The 16,603-nt window shown below is 39.6% G+C and overlaps 1 protein-coding gene and 1 long non-coding RNA gene across 5 annotated transcripts in view; one reads left to right on the forward strand and one right to left on the reverse strand.

Moving 5' to 3' along the window:
- Positions 1-14,785, forward strand: part of PPARG (peroxisome proliferator activated receptor gamma) — a 61,206-nt gene extending 46,421 nt beyond the window's left edge. For all 4 annotated transcript variants that reach the window (XM_082211966.1, XM_082211969.1, XM_082211968.1 and 1 more), the window contains 2 exons: positions 5,948-6,398; positions 14,212-14,785. In XM_082211966.1, coding sequence (XP_082068092.1) covers positions 5,948-6,398; positions 14,212-14,459 — 699 coding nt within the window. In that variant the 3' untranslated portion in view covers positions 14,460-14,785. The remainder of the gene's footprint in view (positions 1-5,947; positions 6,399-14,211) is intronic.
- LOC309526096 lies at positions 1,069-7,475 on the reverse strand. Its single transcript, XR_014216661.1, has 3 exons — positions 7,334-7,475; positions 6,790-6,840; positions 1,069-1,286 (listed from the first exon to the last, which is right to left on the reverse strand). It is a non-coding gene; the product is annotated as an uncharacterized lncRNA (long non-coding RNA).
- Positions 14,786-16,603: the final 1,818 nt, after the last annotated feature.

A 16,603-nucleotide genomic window follows, 5' to 3' on the forward strand; every position in this document is an offset into this window, starting at 1 on the left:
AAGTTGAAATGTCTGTACGTGTTATGGAGGGAATGCCTATGGGTGGCAGGGGGGGGATCTACTGCAGTCGTGAGCAGAGGATCCATGGTTCCCCTTCCTTCCCTCCTCCATGGCTCGCTTTGAAACAGCAAAGCGGGAGAGGAGCGGCTGAGTGGGGAGGAGAGAGGGACAGAGAGCCTGCTTGCTTTAAAGGAGCAAAGCTCGCTACATAGCAGCAAAGTTTTTCAGCTCGCTAAGCCGGGGATGAGCGGGAAGGAGGAAGAAAAGCAGAGCCTGCTTGCTTTAAAGGAGCAAAGTGGGAGAGGAGAGGAGCCTTCTCCCCTTATACCCCTCTTCTTCATTATTAGCAGCATCCTTCTCCACCCATCCCACACGTGCTCCTTGTCCCTTGAGTGCTTTTCCTTCCCTCCCCACTTAAAACGTGGTTACAAAGCACGGATCCACATGGATCCTCAGGATTTTTGCATTGGGCTATTCCAAACTCACTGTCAGATCACATGTCTGTGGCCACAGCATGAACCACTAAAATCATACATCCACTGTTTCGTTTAGGAGTATTTTTTTTCTTGTTTTCCTCCTCTAAAAACTATGTGCGTGTTATGGTCAGGTGCGTGTTATAGAGCGAAAAATACGGTATATTGCTTAAGGAACATTCACCCCAACCGAGCTTTGGATTTATGCAAGTATAACCAATACAATCAATGACGCAATTAAAACTCATGATTAATTGATTTAAGATGTACTTAATTGGCTTTCAGCTCGGTATAGGAAAGCCTTGCTGGCAAGAAAACTCTTCTTGAGCAATATTCAGAGTACTTTTACCACAAAAAACTGCAGTATCGAGACAAATGGCTTGGGTTTCATCAGGTTTCAAAAACTATTTTGTTTGGGCAGTCATAGTTGTATCTTTAGGAATTAGGATTGAGGCTTGGGTTTGTGAAAATATAAATCAGGAGGCTTAGTTTGGTCAGAACAGAGTACAGTCGTATCTTGGTTTTTGAACATAATGTGTTCCGGATGTCCGTTCGACCTCCAAATGTTTGGAGTGTCCTGCAGCCAATCGGAAGCCGCACCGGACGTTCGGCTTCCGAGGCAAAGTTCGCAAACTGGAACACCTACTTCCAGGTTTGCGACGTTCGAGTTCCAAGTTGTTCGTGAACTAAGCTGTTCAAAAACCAAGGTACGAGTGTATACACTTCCAGAGTATACACTAAATACATTACCACCATAGCTGCTAGAAGGCTGTGAAAATTTGTGTCCGGGGCTTTTTTAGACCCACATACTATCTGAAACGAAAGAGATGCATTAGTTGCCGGGTGTTTATATTTTTCAGCTTTCCTACCCCTACACAGAGCCCTTTATTTAAGCACAAACCACCTGCAGAGGGAAAAACCATTAGAGAAAGAATGAATTTTAGCAAGCCAATCCAAGCCTGCAGCCAACAGATTGACAACCTGCCAACATAAAATTGTTGGCCTACTCCCTTGCCATGGCCACACCCAAAATGCGAGTAAGCAGGCCTTCCTGCATTGCCACCACCCAGGACCCTGTAACTCCAGGTAGATGATACAGATTCACCTCAAAAGCAATCCCAATTTTGTCCCTGCATCCCATAGTCTGAAGCAGCAAAGCTCTGTGCCCACCAATGACCCTAAGCTGCTGAATGGGGACACTGCGCTGAACTTGACTGTTTCCCTTTTGAACATTCCTGCCACAAAAAGGTGAGGAAACTCGTTTTCATCACCCTTTTACTCATTACCAAAAACAAGCAATACAGATTTTTTTTGTAGTGCCTTGTGATACCTCCCTGTTCTGCATGGGTGTTGCTGTTTGGCTGTACAAGCAGTGGTACTAACAAACTGACCACCAGATATATGATTCTGAAGCCAATGTCAAGTATTAAATAATTCTAAGTAGGCAATGGGAAGGATTAAGGAAATCAGAATCAAAGCACATAACGAAACATTTTTGTATATAACATCTATTGCTGTGTGTGACTTTACTGTATTATAAAACATGGCAGCATTACAATCCACATTATGACACCATAAAACTATTTTAGGCTTATATAGAATATTGTGGATTTCATTGCCCTCTTCCTTTGTTTTACAGAGTCAGTTATGTTAATTTATGCACAGAATTGGCCCTAAACATGTTTGATCATGCCCTTACGTTTTATTGTGCTGTTGTGTGTTGGACAACAACAGACATTGCAGACTCCTTTGCAACTTTGGAGTATTCAGGTGTAAGGGATTGTAAATCAGTATGAGTGGTAGGTTATTCTTATCTAGATTGCATCTGAATTGCATCTGATTCTTTAGATAGGGTTGGCACAATCCAAACAAAGTTAAGCACTTTTTATGTACCATGGAATAGGGACGGGGAAGAAATTCTGTTTGGTTCACATTTTAATATACCCACAATTTACATACATTTAATTTGCGCACTTTCAGCTTTACATGCTTGGTAAAACAACAACAACCACCACCCCAGGCATCCAGGAAAAATCCCACCCAAAATTTTGGGTTTAGGCTTGATCCCTGGAACATAACCCCTTTGTAAATTGAGGGCTTAGTGTACCTAATTCACACTTCCAGAAGGCATGTTGTACACAAATGATTTGTACAAAAAAGTGGACACTGGTGGAAATTGTACATCAAAATGTATGCATTAGTGAAAATAACATAAAAAAGTGAAATTCATTGCAAAAGCATATATATTGGGCAAAATTATGTATATTGTGCAAAATGCACACGAAAATGCTAAAGATTTTTTTGTTGGGACTTTTTAAAATAATAATAATAATAATAATAATAATAATAATAATAATAATAATAATAATAATAAACAACTGATATATATATGTAGCACACCAAATTTAAGACTGGGAAAATGACAAACTGAGAGAACCCCAAACTCGGCTTATTTGTACCTCCGAATCAATGGGAGAATTAGCATGAGATTAAATCTTCCTGGTTGAAATCGTTGGGATTTATTGGTGCCTAACTGTGACTGCATTCTGCCCCTTGCATAGCAATTCAATCTATGCCCCATATAATCTGATTGTGGCAGACACCAGACCAGGAGACCAGCTCCTGGGGACAAAGCCCTTTTGGGGCTCGTTTCTGCACACACACACCCAACATCAATACTGGCTACTTCCATGGGTACTTGGCGTTACCTCAAAGGAGCATCACATTTAGTGGTGCATACCTCGAATATTAGTTGATACTCTCCTTTATTCCCCATCTTAAAAATTATTTATTTTCAGCTCAGAAACGCTTTCCACACTGTTCCTAAGGAAATAGTTTGACGACTGGAGCCCAAGTACAGTAGTCAGTTTTGAAGAACTGTTGTTACATCCCTAATAGCCCTACTTATTTTTGCAACATTTGCAAAAGCTTTCAGGGTTTAGTTTACCCAAGTGATCTTGTGTTTGGTGAGCTAAGGTGAGCTAGTTAATTTGGACCATGTAAGTGACTTTGTGGTGTTTGAACATCATGCTAATGCACTGCTCATGCAATTTATATGGGGTGTGCTCATGTGATCTTGTTTGTCTCTGAACATTGAAGAACCTGCCACCAGGGTAGAATTTACCAGCATAAAACTATAAATGAAAAGACAACCCCCTGTAAAATGGTCTTTCTCAAGCACACTTTAAAAGCACTATAGTAAGAATAAATGCGCTCATTCAGTAAATAATGAGTAAAACTTTTATTATTATTTGTACTGTAATGGACTTTGTGTTCTGAAAACGTCAAAATGTTTACTATGGACACAATTTAAAGTTATGTTCCTCGTTTTAATTGTGCCCACATCTGCGTCACATGTCAATGATTGGTAATGCTCTAGTAGTTTGTGCAGTCTAAAATTACTAAGTAACCAGCCTTTCTCTGGAATGTACTGCTCTCACTGGCTATGGCAAAATAAACTTGAAGTTACAGAGTCCATTTCAGCCTCTCCAATTTGCACCAGTTTGCATCTTCCTGCTACACCAGTACACCAGCACTGCATGTTTCCTTACTGAATTGAAACATTCATTCAACATTTTCTTGGCTGTTGTGAAATATCGTGGTCTCTTCCAACTCTATGATTCTATGATTCTATGATCTTTCTTCCATGCTGCTTAGAACAGAGCATCTTATTTAATAGGTTGCTAACATTTATATCTATATCTTCATCCAAATAACAGAGCAGTGAATAGGAACAGATGTCATTAATGATACGTTGCTCGAGTTTGCTGGAATAGCAACTCAACTTGCTGTCTATAAATGAGAATACAGTAATTGTGAATAAGAAAGCCTTGGTTTTTAAATAGTTACTTGGCAGTCCAGTTTAATTAATGTGCTGTGGGTATTGCAGCTGTGCCTTCTCTTTACCATTTGTAACTGTAAGCCCAGTATATTATAATGGAACAAATGAGTTCTATATATCCATGTTCTTTATTTGATTATCACAAACATAATGTAAAATGGCCATCTTTGATCAGGTACCACAGAGTGTACCTGGTTTAACCTCAGGCACAATAATTTTTCAGCGGTGGTTGAAAAACCACAATTATTCTTAAAGAATATATTCAGAATACTGTAATTACATTGTACTGCAGTGTTCAGTAAGTCTATGGAAACCCAGATTAAATGTTTCCCATGCCTATTGTTTCAAACATATCAATACTTCAGAATACTAAATTCCTCTGTGCATTTAGGATCAGTGGTTTAGGGTGTAACCCTATACGGAAGATCTACAAGCTACAGGGGCTGTATGAATTTGTGAAAGACCCTCAACATCAGCAGAATATTCATTATATTGCTGGCATGATGGATAAGAATAAGTCTTGAAGTGCTTTAGAGAGCTGAAGGGGATATTTAGAAAATCAATGAGATGTCTCTACTTGCAGAATCTTCATACTTCCCAAGGTATAGGGAAAATTTATTTACAGGGAACTGACTTTTAAAAATGTCCCGTAACCAAGGAAATGAGGTATAGTATTTCTCAGATCCAAAAATGAAATATATAAATATCAGTGTAACTGTCCTACAAAAAGTCCCTGGCCATTGGGACTGTTGAGAGTTGTCATCCAACATCATCTGAGGAGCAATATGTTGGCTATACGTGATGGACATTTTAAGTACATTTAGGACAGTTATGTACTGCGTAACTGATCACATTTATCCTCAGTTATCTAAAATGAAATTATTTCTGTAACCTTGCAATTGTTGCATTTGGGTTGAAATGAACTATTTTGAGGTAGCTGTCATACATTTTCAACTGAGATAATTGGGTCCAGTCTCATCCGTAGTAGTTTCCTAGCTGTTGTTGCTAGACTATGACACCACTGTGAATTCGCAGTTTCTATGCTTTGTAATGTGTGTTTCTAGGGAAAGCACTTGTACTGCAATTTAAATCCTGGCTTTAAAGAGTGTTAGTTTCTTAGTGATCATTCTGGATTGTTGTAAAAAGATTATTTTTTCAGGCTAAAGTAAAAAAAAAAAATCAATGACAATAATGTGTTTCGAAAAAGATTAAAAAAAACAATGTTCTTAGTCTGTTTACTTCTTTTTTCAAATTGAAGTTTACCTTAAAGGAAACTATGACTTTGTTTAGGGGAACAAAAATCAATTTGTTTGCATGGAGCAATTTGTAAAGCAGCCTACCTCCAAAAACCTAGTTTCATTGCAAGCATGGGAAAATGTCATGGCCTGATTTGCTCACTTGCAGATGGTTTAAGCATCCTAACCCTCTTTGCTTTCATTGCTCTCTGAGGCTTTTGACTCCTAAAATTACTCCCCTAAGTATGCCAGTGAAATACATACTCATTCCCTGTCAACTTCTTTCTGCTCTTGAACCATGATTCATCCTTCCTAATTTCCGTGTGTCTAGTTTCAGTAGCACAGTGTGCTTTATGTAGGAAGGAAGCCTGACAGTCAGCTGTGTTTTCCTTTTTCAGCCATTTGTCATTTATGACATGAATTCCTTAAAGATGGGAGAAGACCAGATCAAGTGCAAACATCTGACCCCCATGCAAGAGCAGAATAAAGAGGTTGCCATCCGTATCTTCCAGCGCTGCCAGTTCCGTTCCGTCGAGGCTGTTCAAGAGATCACAGAATTTGCCAAAAACATTCCAGGTTTTGTAAATCTAGACCTGAACGACCAAGTAACTCTCCTGAAATATGGGGTTCATGAGATCATCTACACACTCCTTGCCTCCATGATGAATAAAGATGGTGTTCTCATTTCCAATGGTCAAGGGTTCATGACTCGGGAGTTCCTGAAGAGCCTCCGGAAACCCTTTTGTGACTTTATGGAGCCCAAGTTTGAATTCGCTGTCAAATTCAACGCACTGGAATTAGACGACAGTGACCTGGCAATATTTATAGCTGTCATCATTCTTAGTGGAGGTAAGTGTGACACAACCATAGTTATCCTTGGGCTGGAGTGAACCTTGAGCCACCATGCATATCTCAGCACACTAGCCGTATAGTTTGCCCTGCTTGAGCCAGTGTGGTGTAGTGGTTAAGAGCAGTAGTCACGTAATCTGGGAAACCGGGTTCGTGTCTCCGCTCCTCCACATGCAGCTGCTGGGTGACCTTGGGCCAGTCACACTTCTGTGAAGTCTCTCAGCCCCACTCACCTCACAGTGTGTTTGTTGTGGGGGAGGAAGGGAAAGGAGAATGTTAGCCGCTTTGAGACTCCTGAAGGGGAATGAAAGGCGGGATATCAAATCCAAACTCCTCCTCCTCCTCTTCTTCTTCTTCTTCTTCTTCTTCTTCTTCTTCTTCTTCTTCTTACCTGTTTCTGCAGGAAAGGAAATGGCGGCTGGGTTTACTGAGTCCTGGTAAGCTGCCTTGAGATCCTCATGGTTAACTCTGAAACTATTTGATAAGTAGGTTCTTGCCTTCGAAGGTCCAGTTCACACTATGGTCACTTCCACACCATACGTTGAAAGCACATGGCTGCCCCCAAAGTGTCCTGGGGACTTGAGTCTGTTAAGGAGGCTGGGAGCAGTAGTTCTCTGAGAGTTCAACTACAGTTCTCAGGATTCTTTGTGGGTAGCTGTGTACTTCAAATGTGCTTTGAATGTATGCGGTTAAATTGGCCTGCATATTCCTTTGATTTCAAACAGAGGCCACTGGAAGCAAAACAGCCCTCTAAACCCTATGGCACACATGATGCAACTGCTGGCATGATATGTGTTGATGTGGGTAATGGGAAGGAGTGATCCACCAGGTACTGCAGTCTCACTTGGAGCAATCTTCCATCACCACTCCTGCTTTGATCACTGTGCTTAATATGAAAGGGTGGGGAAATAAATGAAGACCAATAAAGCATCTGCCTTTATGAAAGATGAAATTGCCCTTCCTGAGAGGTTAAAAATATCTTCCGAGATTTCTAGGGATTTCTGTCAGCAGCTGCTCTGGTCTGTATGCAGCTACTGCCCCATGTGGTGAGCTCCTGAACTGCATGTTGCCCATATGCCTAAGCATCTTGGTATCCTCAGGCCTTGTACTGACTGCCTAGCCAAGCTGGCCGTTGGACAGGAAGTAGTATAAGAGGTCTTCCTGTCCAAGTTAACCCTTGCTTGAACAACAAGTATTCCTGAGCTCTGTCGTGTTTCTGTGTCCTTTGGCTGCCCTTCAGCCCTGACACCAAGCTGGTTCCTCAATCTTGCCTCCTGGTTCGTTCTAACTATTGTACTAGTTTCATTCCATGGCACTTGGTGTACCTCAGATTGTTGCGCATGGCCCTCACCTTGACGGCCTCATCACAAAATATAGCATAGGAAGCTACCGTACACACCAGGCAAAACTATATGCTCATTTGTTGCCTCCTCTGGCAATAATTCTCCAGGGCCTCTGGCAGAAGCCATTTCATATCACCTGTTACTCATCCTTTAAGCTGCAAATGCCAGAGATTGAACCTGGGATTTTCTACAACTGAATGGCAGACCCTTGCCACAAGGAGACCAGCATCCCCAGAGTGAGGGCACTCGTCCCACACCCTCCAAGTGCCGCTGTTGTCCCCCTGAGTTGCATTAGCATTGCTAAGCACAGCCCATCCAGCAAATCCTATGTGCATTCTTCTGTCTCCTTTCCTGCTTCCCAGCTGCATTCGCTATTTTCATGGTTTGACATGGCCAGGTTTTAAAGGGCTTAATGACTCGTTAGCACTTCTCTCATGTTCACTTGAAACTCCAGTCCTGTGACGTGTTTTCATTAGACTAACTAAAATCACATTTATCAAGTACATATGCCGTCAGAATATCTTTACTTGAGAAAGGTTTTGGAATAAATTGGTCCCCAAGCACTCTGAATTAACTGACTAAAGGCGAGTGGGATCCCTGCTATATTTCTTGGATAGCTACAATGAAATTTTGAAGCCCAAAAGGGCCTTTTATAATATGAGCCAATGGTCTTGGGAGTGTTTTCCCCATATTAATGAAAAGTCTACAAATGAGAAACATACTGCTAACTCCCTTATTTGCTTTAATAGAATTCAGTATTTGACTGCAAACTGGGATTTGTACAACTTCAGAAATGTTTTGTTTTCTATTAGATAAAGTTATTTTAAATCTTGCCTCCTAGCAGTATAATATAACGCTAAAGTCTTTTGATTAATGTGAGCCTCATTCCCCAACTACAAGTAATATTAATTTGACAAATATAGTTAATTATAAATATTAGTACTGAATTACAAAACGGTTAATACTTCAGTCATCGGTGCCTCTGAAGCTGATCTAGTAGCTACAAATATAAAGTATGTCCAGTTGTACAAATTTCTGATTTGTATATCCCAAGACATATCCTTCCTTTGCCTACAAAGGTTTATTTAACTGTCAAAGGTATTTAGCACTTATTAACAGTCTGCACCTTCCTCAAAATACCAAATATTCTATGTGGTATCTCATTTGGCAATTTTTATTTTCAGTGAGCTAGATCTACTTGAGTCAGAGTAGACCCACTGAAGTCAATAGACTACCAGTTTAATTAATATTGTTTATCATCTATTCTAATGATATCAAGGGTACATTGGGTGGAATTCCACATAGTGCCCTGCATGTGTGCCTTGTTCCATGCACACAACTTAGTTGAATTCTGCCCATTGGCAGCAGATAACGAAATCCTTAGGCTTATACTCACCCACTTAAACATCAACAAGCTTACTGGAAAAAATAAATAAGGTCTTTAACAGAATGAAAAGGTGAGGGAAGAGGTTGAAGGCAACACTTTCTGCTAGAGTATAAAACGTTTTGAAATCCCCTCTTTTTGAAATGAGATTATGTGGAATCCCATCTATTTCATTTGAAGCTTCTAAGGTTTTGTGGATGGGGATAGCGGCATTCAGAGTGCGGGAGAATGAGGTTACATCTTTCCTTCCCCACAAGCCACCTGTGTCTGCCCCACCTCTAAGGTCACCAGAAAGCTTGTCACTTCCCAAATGCCATGAATCATTATGGCTGACTATGTAATTTTTTTTAATCTGCAATATTTCTGTCCCAAGTTTCAAAAAGTTCACCAAGTGGTTTGCAGAGTGGAGCTAACACCAATTAATAAAAGCTTTTTGAAAACCAAATAATAACATCAGGAAAGCAAGCATCATCACATTCCTAAGGTCACAATTAAAAATGTGTGTGTTTACCTACCTTTGGTAAGAAAACGTAAGAAGAAGATAGATGAAACTTCCAAGGAAATGCATTCCACTATTCCAATGCCTCCACAAAAAAGGTTGTATTCCTGGAGGGTGACAATTTTGCCTTCTATGAAGAAGGAATTGGTAGCAAATTCTCAGTGACTGCCCTTAAGATTCCTATGAGTCCATATGGGGCAAGGATTCTCCCTGCATTTAGTCTTGCAGTTATGAAAAATAGCACCTTGATTTATCTTGTAAGCAAAGTTGTAAACAGTGTAGGTATAATATGCCAGTTTCAAAGCTTTATTTTTGCCAGTCCACACCCAGTAACAGAAATCTTCTCTACAGTACTAACTGTATTCCAGACTGTCTTTCAGATATAATGCACATTACAGTACTCTAGTCTGGACATCACTAGGACATGAATAGCAGTGGCGGTTTCTTGTGAAGTAGTACACGTTCAAGTTTGCAAGTGAAAATTGCAGTAATCACTTGAATAATGTAACACATTAACAAACCACTTTAAAATCCGAGAGAACAAATGGCTTAAAGACTGCAGTTTTAAAACAGAGGTTTTATGCAGAATCTATGTGTGTGTTGTACACACAAATGTGTAAAGTATTTATATGCTTAACCTATTTTAAACTGTAGTTTCTTAATCCCTATTTTGTCATTCTGCCAGAAATGGTTAAAGATTGCTCACAAGCTGGAAGGGAGGAGATGAGAACCTAACCACCAGCTACCACCATCCCTTCCTACCTTTTCAGAATTTGTTCTTTTGATCTCATAGAAAAATGAAACACATTTAATCGTATGTACATCTGAGGATAATTTCTTTAAGCCCGAAACCTGATTTGTGCTGTACTTATTATGGTTAAGCACGCAACTGCTGAGTCATGCCTGATTCATACCAGCACTATGATAAGGGTTCTCAGCCAAATACCTATTGACTTTCAGTAGCAATTTCTCTTGGAGATAAGAAATGCACAGTAATTTTGCATGTGTACATGGAACATAAAATCATTCTTATGAACATTTCAGAAGTCAATGATTAACAGAAAGTACAATTAACTCTGAGAAAATGCTGAGGAACAAAAGATGCCTCCACATTTAGAAAAGACATTCTTCTAACCATTTTCATCCTTTTCAGCCCCACCATTTTGAGCTGTATAGTTAAAACTTGTAGATAATTTGTAGTGGTTCAGATGTCACTTTAATTTTGAGAGCATTAGCACTGTCGGTAGTTTTAGCCCTCAGTCTTCATGCTTTGTTACCACTGTTCAATTTGCCCTAAAATATTTTGATAACTGTATTGATAAATATATAGGAAGACCCCCGATTGGAGCCCTGAAGAGCCACAACCACCACCAGTCAGTGACAACAATGGTCTGGCTTAGTAGAAGGCAGCTTCCTATTTTCCTTTCATAATACTCCAACGTCGCTATTCAAATTCTAACTATGTTTCATTAGGGAGGATGGGATCTAAATGGCACTACCCTGCTGACAGACGGCATCCATCATCAGAACAGAAAAGGGGCCAATTTTTGGCAACGTCTCCTCCTTGAAGGTTCCCATAACTCTTTGAAGCAATGGGGGCGGGCATTGCTCAGGGTTCTGCAGTGGGAAGGAGAAATTGCCCCCATCCCCGTTCTGCTGGCAGATGCCTCCTTTCAGCAGATTGACACTAACTGGATTCCACCCAATGGGTTGAAAATCATCAAGATTCCCTTCATTCAGTCTTATTTTAGAAAGAACTTGCCTCATTAAAATACTAATTCTTAAGTGAGGCAAACAAATGAGAATTTTCTAGCTTTTCAAAAACACTGGAAATAGGCTATAGACTTCATGCTTGTTTGAGTTTTATATTGCTGCGCATCCGGAATCCAGATGTTTCAGGGTAATACTGTAGATTGGCAACCAGATGTTTAAAGCTACACTCTCCCTGAAAAGCCAAAATAGTAACATCTGTAAATATTAAGAACTGCCACATCATTTAACTATGAAGAAATACATACTTTGTGACCTTTCATACATAAAGATATATCTAGAAAGGATTGAATAAATTATTATTGATAGTCAATTTTGGAAATGCTGAGTTCTTTTTTTTAATATTCCTTTTCAGTGGCTTTCTGCTTACACTTTTTCATTCTCTCAGTGTATGTGTGTGTACACACACACAAACATATATGATATTGCTTACCTCCTCAGGTAAAAAACACAAATTGATAGCTAATCCAGAGTTTATGGTTTATAGTTCTAAAGAGCTGATAGAGAAATAATGATTTACGGGGCAAAAATCCTTCAAATAATTTTTGTTACTATTTTTGATTATATATATATAACTTAACAAGATAGAAGCCAGCTACTATATCCACTGCCAATTCACCCTTTTGTTACCTCAGTCATTTTGGATTAGACTGCAAATCCTCTTTTAAATAAAAAGAAATAACTATGATCTATTTCCTTCCTTCTTTCCTTCCTTCTTTCCTTCCTGGTTCTGTTTTATTTCCTCCATCTATGGTGCATGGTATAGCTTTGGTAAAAATCATATTTGTTGTCATTTTAGCGAGAAAAAATGCATAACTTTGAAAAAAACACCTGAATGTGGTAAAATTGCTTGATCCACATTACTTATAGCAACAAATTTCAAGTAAGCAGCAATGATAAAGATGAATTCATCTAGCCCTTTATTTCCCCATTTCTCTGGATTTTTATAAGTAAATGCTACAGAAATGGCCTCTTTCTTCACAACCAGGTTTACATAGCCAGAGAAATGGGAAATGGTCTTCTTTTGGTCTCAAAAGGTTCAAGCTACCCTGAAAATTATACTTCTCTAATATCCGCTCCCTTCACTCTAAACCTTGATGTAGGGGCAACTAACTGGTGTGGTTACTTGTGGTGATGGCATAGCATTTACTGTGAACCCTGGAAAACCACAGATCATATTAAGCCATATCAGTATAGCCCATTCAGACAAAGCTGTGCACACTCCCCTGTTTGTGCCCAATGCATAGGTTGATTAAAGAGCCCTAAACAGGCTACGCCCCTCTTCTCCATTTAGCTGGATGGTTCAGTAATTGATTTACTTATTAACTTTTGCTTTGCAGTGTGCACACTATAGGTTTGGGTTATCAAGTTGTCATTTCCTGTGGCTAAGTGAGTTTAACAGGTTATACATTAGCAAAAGAGGCAGCAGTAAGTTATTGGCAATTGGTCTCGAACACAAATATTTCCCACAATTATTCATCAACGTTTGACCATCTTTTCAGCTCACAAGCTTCTAAAATTATAGTTCGCGTGCGTCCCTTAAAATGAAGCGCAACACAAAGCCAGAAATTATGTTGAACAACGCCTGAAGTTACCTCCCTTAAGAATGTAAGGCGGATTGGGGGCAAATGAGATATTAGTTTAAGGACTGCTGTTTTTGTCAAAAGCTTTATACCAATTTAGAAGTAAATTGCTGGTGACAAAGATAGTGAAATAATCACATGAGAAGTGAAAAATGTGAGCAAAGGAATGTGAACATGTTTTCATTGCTCCACAATGGAAGGAAATAGGCAATGACCATATTTCCTAAAGTGAGTCAACTAAACCTCTGGCAATGTGTAGAACTTTCTATGAAATTTTCTATGAACATTTGATGGAGATTTTTATTTTGTACAAAATGTTTGAGATAGATAGATATAGGTAGATGACAGATAGATAGATAACTGACATGTGAATATTAAAAAAGAAAATGGCAAGTGCTACCTGTTGAAAAAATTAATTGGGAGGCACCAAATTGGGGCACAGAGTGTAGTGACTGTGCTAAGAGCAAAGGCAGGTTAAATCCCTGCCTAAAAGCTGTTTGGCAGATAGGTGGAGGTGCCCATCTTTCAAACAGCTGACCTGTGTGAAGGCAGCCCTGCATCGGGAAATTTTTTATGTCTGGTGTTTTATGGTTCTTTATATATGTGCTGTAAGCTGCCCAGAGTAGCTGGGGAAACCCAGCTAGATGGGCAGGATATAAATAATAAAATTATTATTATTATCATTATTATTTTGAAAGGTCTCCATGAGCGCAGTCAGGCAAGTCAGTGCAAGAAGTGTGCCAACCATGTTGCCAAGTGCGTCATAAATGGTTCCTGCAACCAGCTGCCTTAATAGGACATTGCCAAGCCACACATGCAAGCCTAGTATTGCAATTGTACTGAAAGCCACCACAAGCCTAAGTCTTGGGAAAGACAGGAGAAACGCCAGAAGGCAACAGTTTGGCAGCAACATCACCTGAGTATATGAACTATGTCACTTCCAGAGAAAGTAAGAGGGGGAAGCATCCCCAGGACTCTTCATCTCAGTGCTAGGAGATTTTTTAACCACCGACCTTCAGAGCAGATTTCAGTAACATTTCTCAGATGGAGGATATCTCCTCGTTCAGCCTCATGCTATTTCCTGTGAAAATCAAAACCTACAAAAATCCCAGCTGAGATGTAATAGAAATCTGAATACTTCAGTGATAATGTGCTTGAAATGCTGTACAAATATGTGGGGTTTTGTCTGTTTTTCTGATTAACGCCCCCCCCTGCTGTTTTGTTCCCCTCTTAGATCGCCCTGGATTAATAAATGTGAAGCCCATTGAAGATATCCAAGACAATTTGCTGCAAGCTTTAGAACTCCAGCTGAAGCTGAATCACCCAGAGTCATCACAGCTGTTTGCAAAATTGCTGCAGAAAATGACAGACCTCAGACAGATTGTAACAGAACATGTGCAGCTGTTGCAAATTATAAAGAAAACGGAGACAGATATGAGCCTTCATCCACTCCTACAAGAGATTTACAAAGACTTGTATTAAGGGATGCAGAATTTCTAATCCATTGACATGATGTACGTTGTTCAAATTGCACTACTTCTTTGAGAGGGAAAAATATTACATACTTAAGAAATTACTGTGAAGAAAAAGCATTTTAAAAAGAGAGGCAGAGCTTTTACTATTATAGATCTATTTTATGCCTATTGTTTATAAAGACACATTTACAATTTACTTTTAATATTAAAATGTATATATATATATATTATATCATTAAATTGTTGGCAGTATTTTCCAGATTAATTTTTTTATCTGTCTTATTTTATAAACCATAATTGCTTGTTCAATCTGATTAAAAAAATATCATTGAAGTTGGTTAGCTGTGCAGTGCAATTTTCACATTTCCCATATATATATAATTTTGCTAGGGAAAGCTCTCTGCATATTTTATGAAGTGATATGCAAACAACAGTTATGGGTTACAGCATTGTCCCAGAAGCCTCAAATTTGATTTCTCAGGCCTGGTTTCTTTTTTTTATCAGTTTTTAAATTCACTGAAAGGAGGTGCAAGGGACCCAGATACAGTTTTGTCAAACATGCCTTTGACATTAGCAGGTTTTAAAGGAAGCCCAAAGCCAATCTTGTTTCACTGCAATTATACTAGGCATTAATATATCTGCATATAATAATATATGAAGATCAAGGAACTGAGGACTCACAGTACCTCCCTGGGTGTTACATCCCTTTATCCTCAGATGAATGTTGTTGATTATTGTATGCAGATTCCAGCCATTGACTTGCAAGGCAATCAGCCCACTCCTGAACTCTGCAGAAGTTTGCACAGGACCAGCAGACCGCATTATTATATTTGCTCCCCAAATTGCTCCTGAGCTTCCAAAACACTGTGTGGGATGGTAGCATCAGCATACAAAGTCCTTTTGATCTTGGCAAAACTGGCAGTGGGATTACTTCATGTGCTTGCCCTCAAGTGAACTGATTTTTACAAGAGCAGATTATATACATTCCTGGCTACACAATTCAGGCCAGGCACACACAGTATTTACCGAGCAGCAAGTTGGGACAGGAGAATGCTCAATACTTTCTGACTGTTAAAGCAGAGGGGTAGTTCTGCAGTGGAAATAGGTTGTGACATTTCCAACTCCAAATGCTCTTTATTCTGCTTTGTAAGAGAGAACAGGCAACTAGGAGTTTAGAGAGCCAAACTAACCCTGAAATATTGGAAGTAACAGTGTTCCCTCTCTTCCCGTTCACCTGCGCTTCTCCCGATTAGAAATGATTTGGTTTGGAAGATTTCCCTACCAGCCTTGCATTTTGCAGGACTGCAGGCTGTACCCTCTCTGTGTCCCAGTAGATCCCATGTACAATGCAGGGAGGTAGATGGAAGTGGGGGGAGGAAGGAGATCCAGGTTCCTGAAGAAAGGATTTTCTGTGGGGGGAGCAACATGTTTTGGAATAATCCTTCAGGGGTATGTTTTGTATAACTGTTTCCATCAAACGCATGAGCCACTATAGCAACTCCTATAGCTGAACACTATGGCTCCAAACTAAAAATGATGTTGATTGATCATGTAGCATGCCCTTAAATACAAGCTTTTCCCAGTAGCATACGGGAGTTGGTCTGGACTGGGACACACACCACTGCAATCCCAATCCAGATTGAGGAAGATGTACACTGGAAATTTGCTACAATGTGCAGCCCATGTCAGGAAACTGATCTAGCTATATATGTGAACGAACCAGAATGCCTCACCATATCCCTGTGATATTGATTTAACCAAGATGCAATGCTTGAAATCTTAAGAAATGTTTTTGGCTCCTGTCTCTTGGACATCTGCAAGCATGGGGATGAGCCTGTTTGCACTAGCAATGAGTTGGGTTTGGCAGCATGATTCTTGTGGTTACGAATTATGCATGGCAAAAAGTGGTGGAATTGCCTATTATTATTTTTATTATTTATTGAGTTTATATACTGCCCTATACCTGGAGGTCTCAGGGCGGTTCACACAACTTGCCTAGTATTCCATGGTCATCAACATCATCATCAGATCGCACAGATATTTATCTATTTCTTGTCTCTGCTTGTTATGAATGATGAAAAGAGTCGGAGGTAGTGCTGTGCTAAAATCTGTCTTCCAATTTTTGAAGAGTTTTCTTCCCTTGCAAAAGAG

The sequence above is a fragment of the Podarcis vaucheri genome (genome assembly GCF_965113315.1).
Source record: "Podarcis vaucheri genome assembly, chromosome: 2".
NCBI lineage: Eukaryota > Metazoa > Chordata > Lepidosauria > Squamata > Lacertidae > Podarcis > Podarcis vaucheri.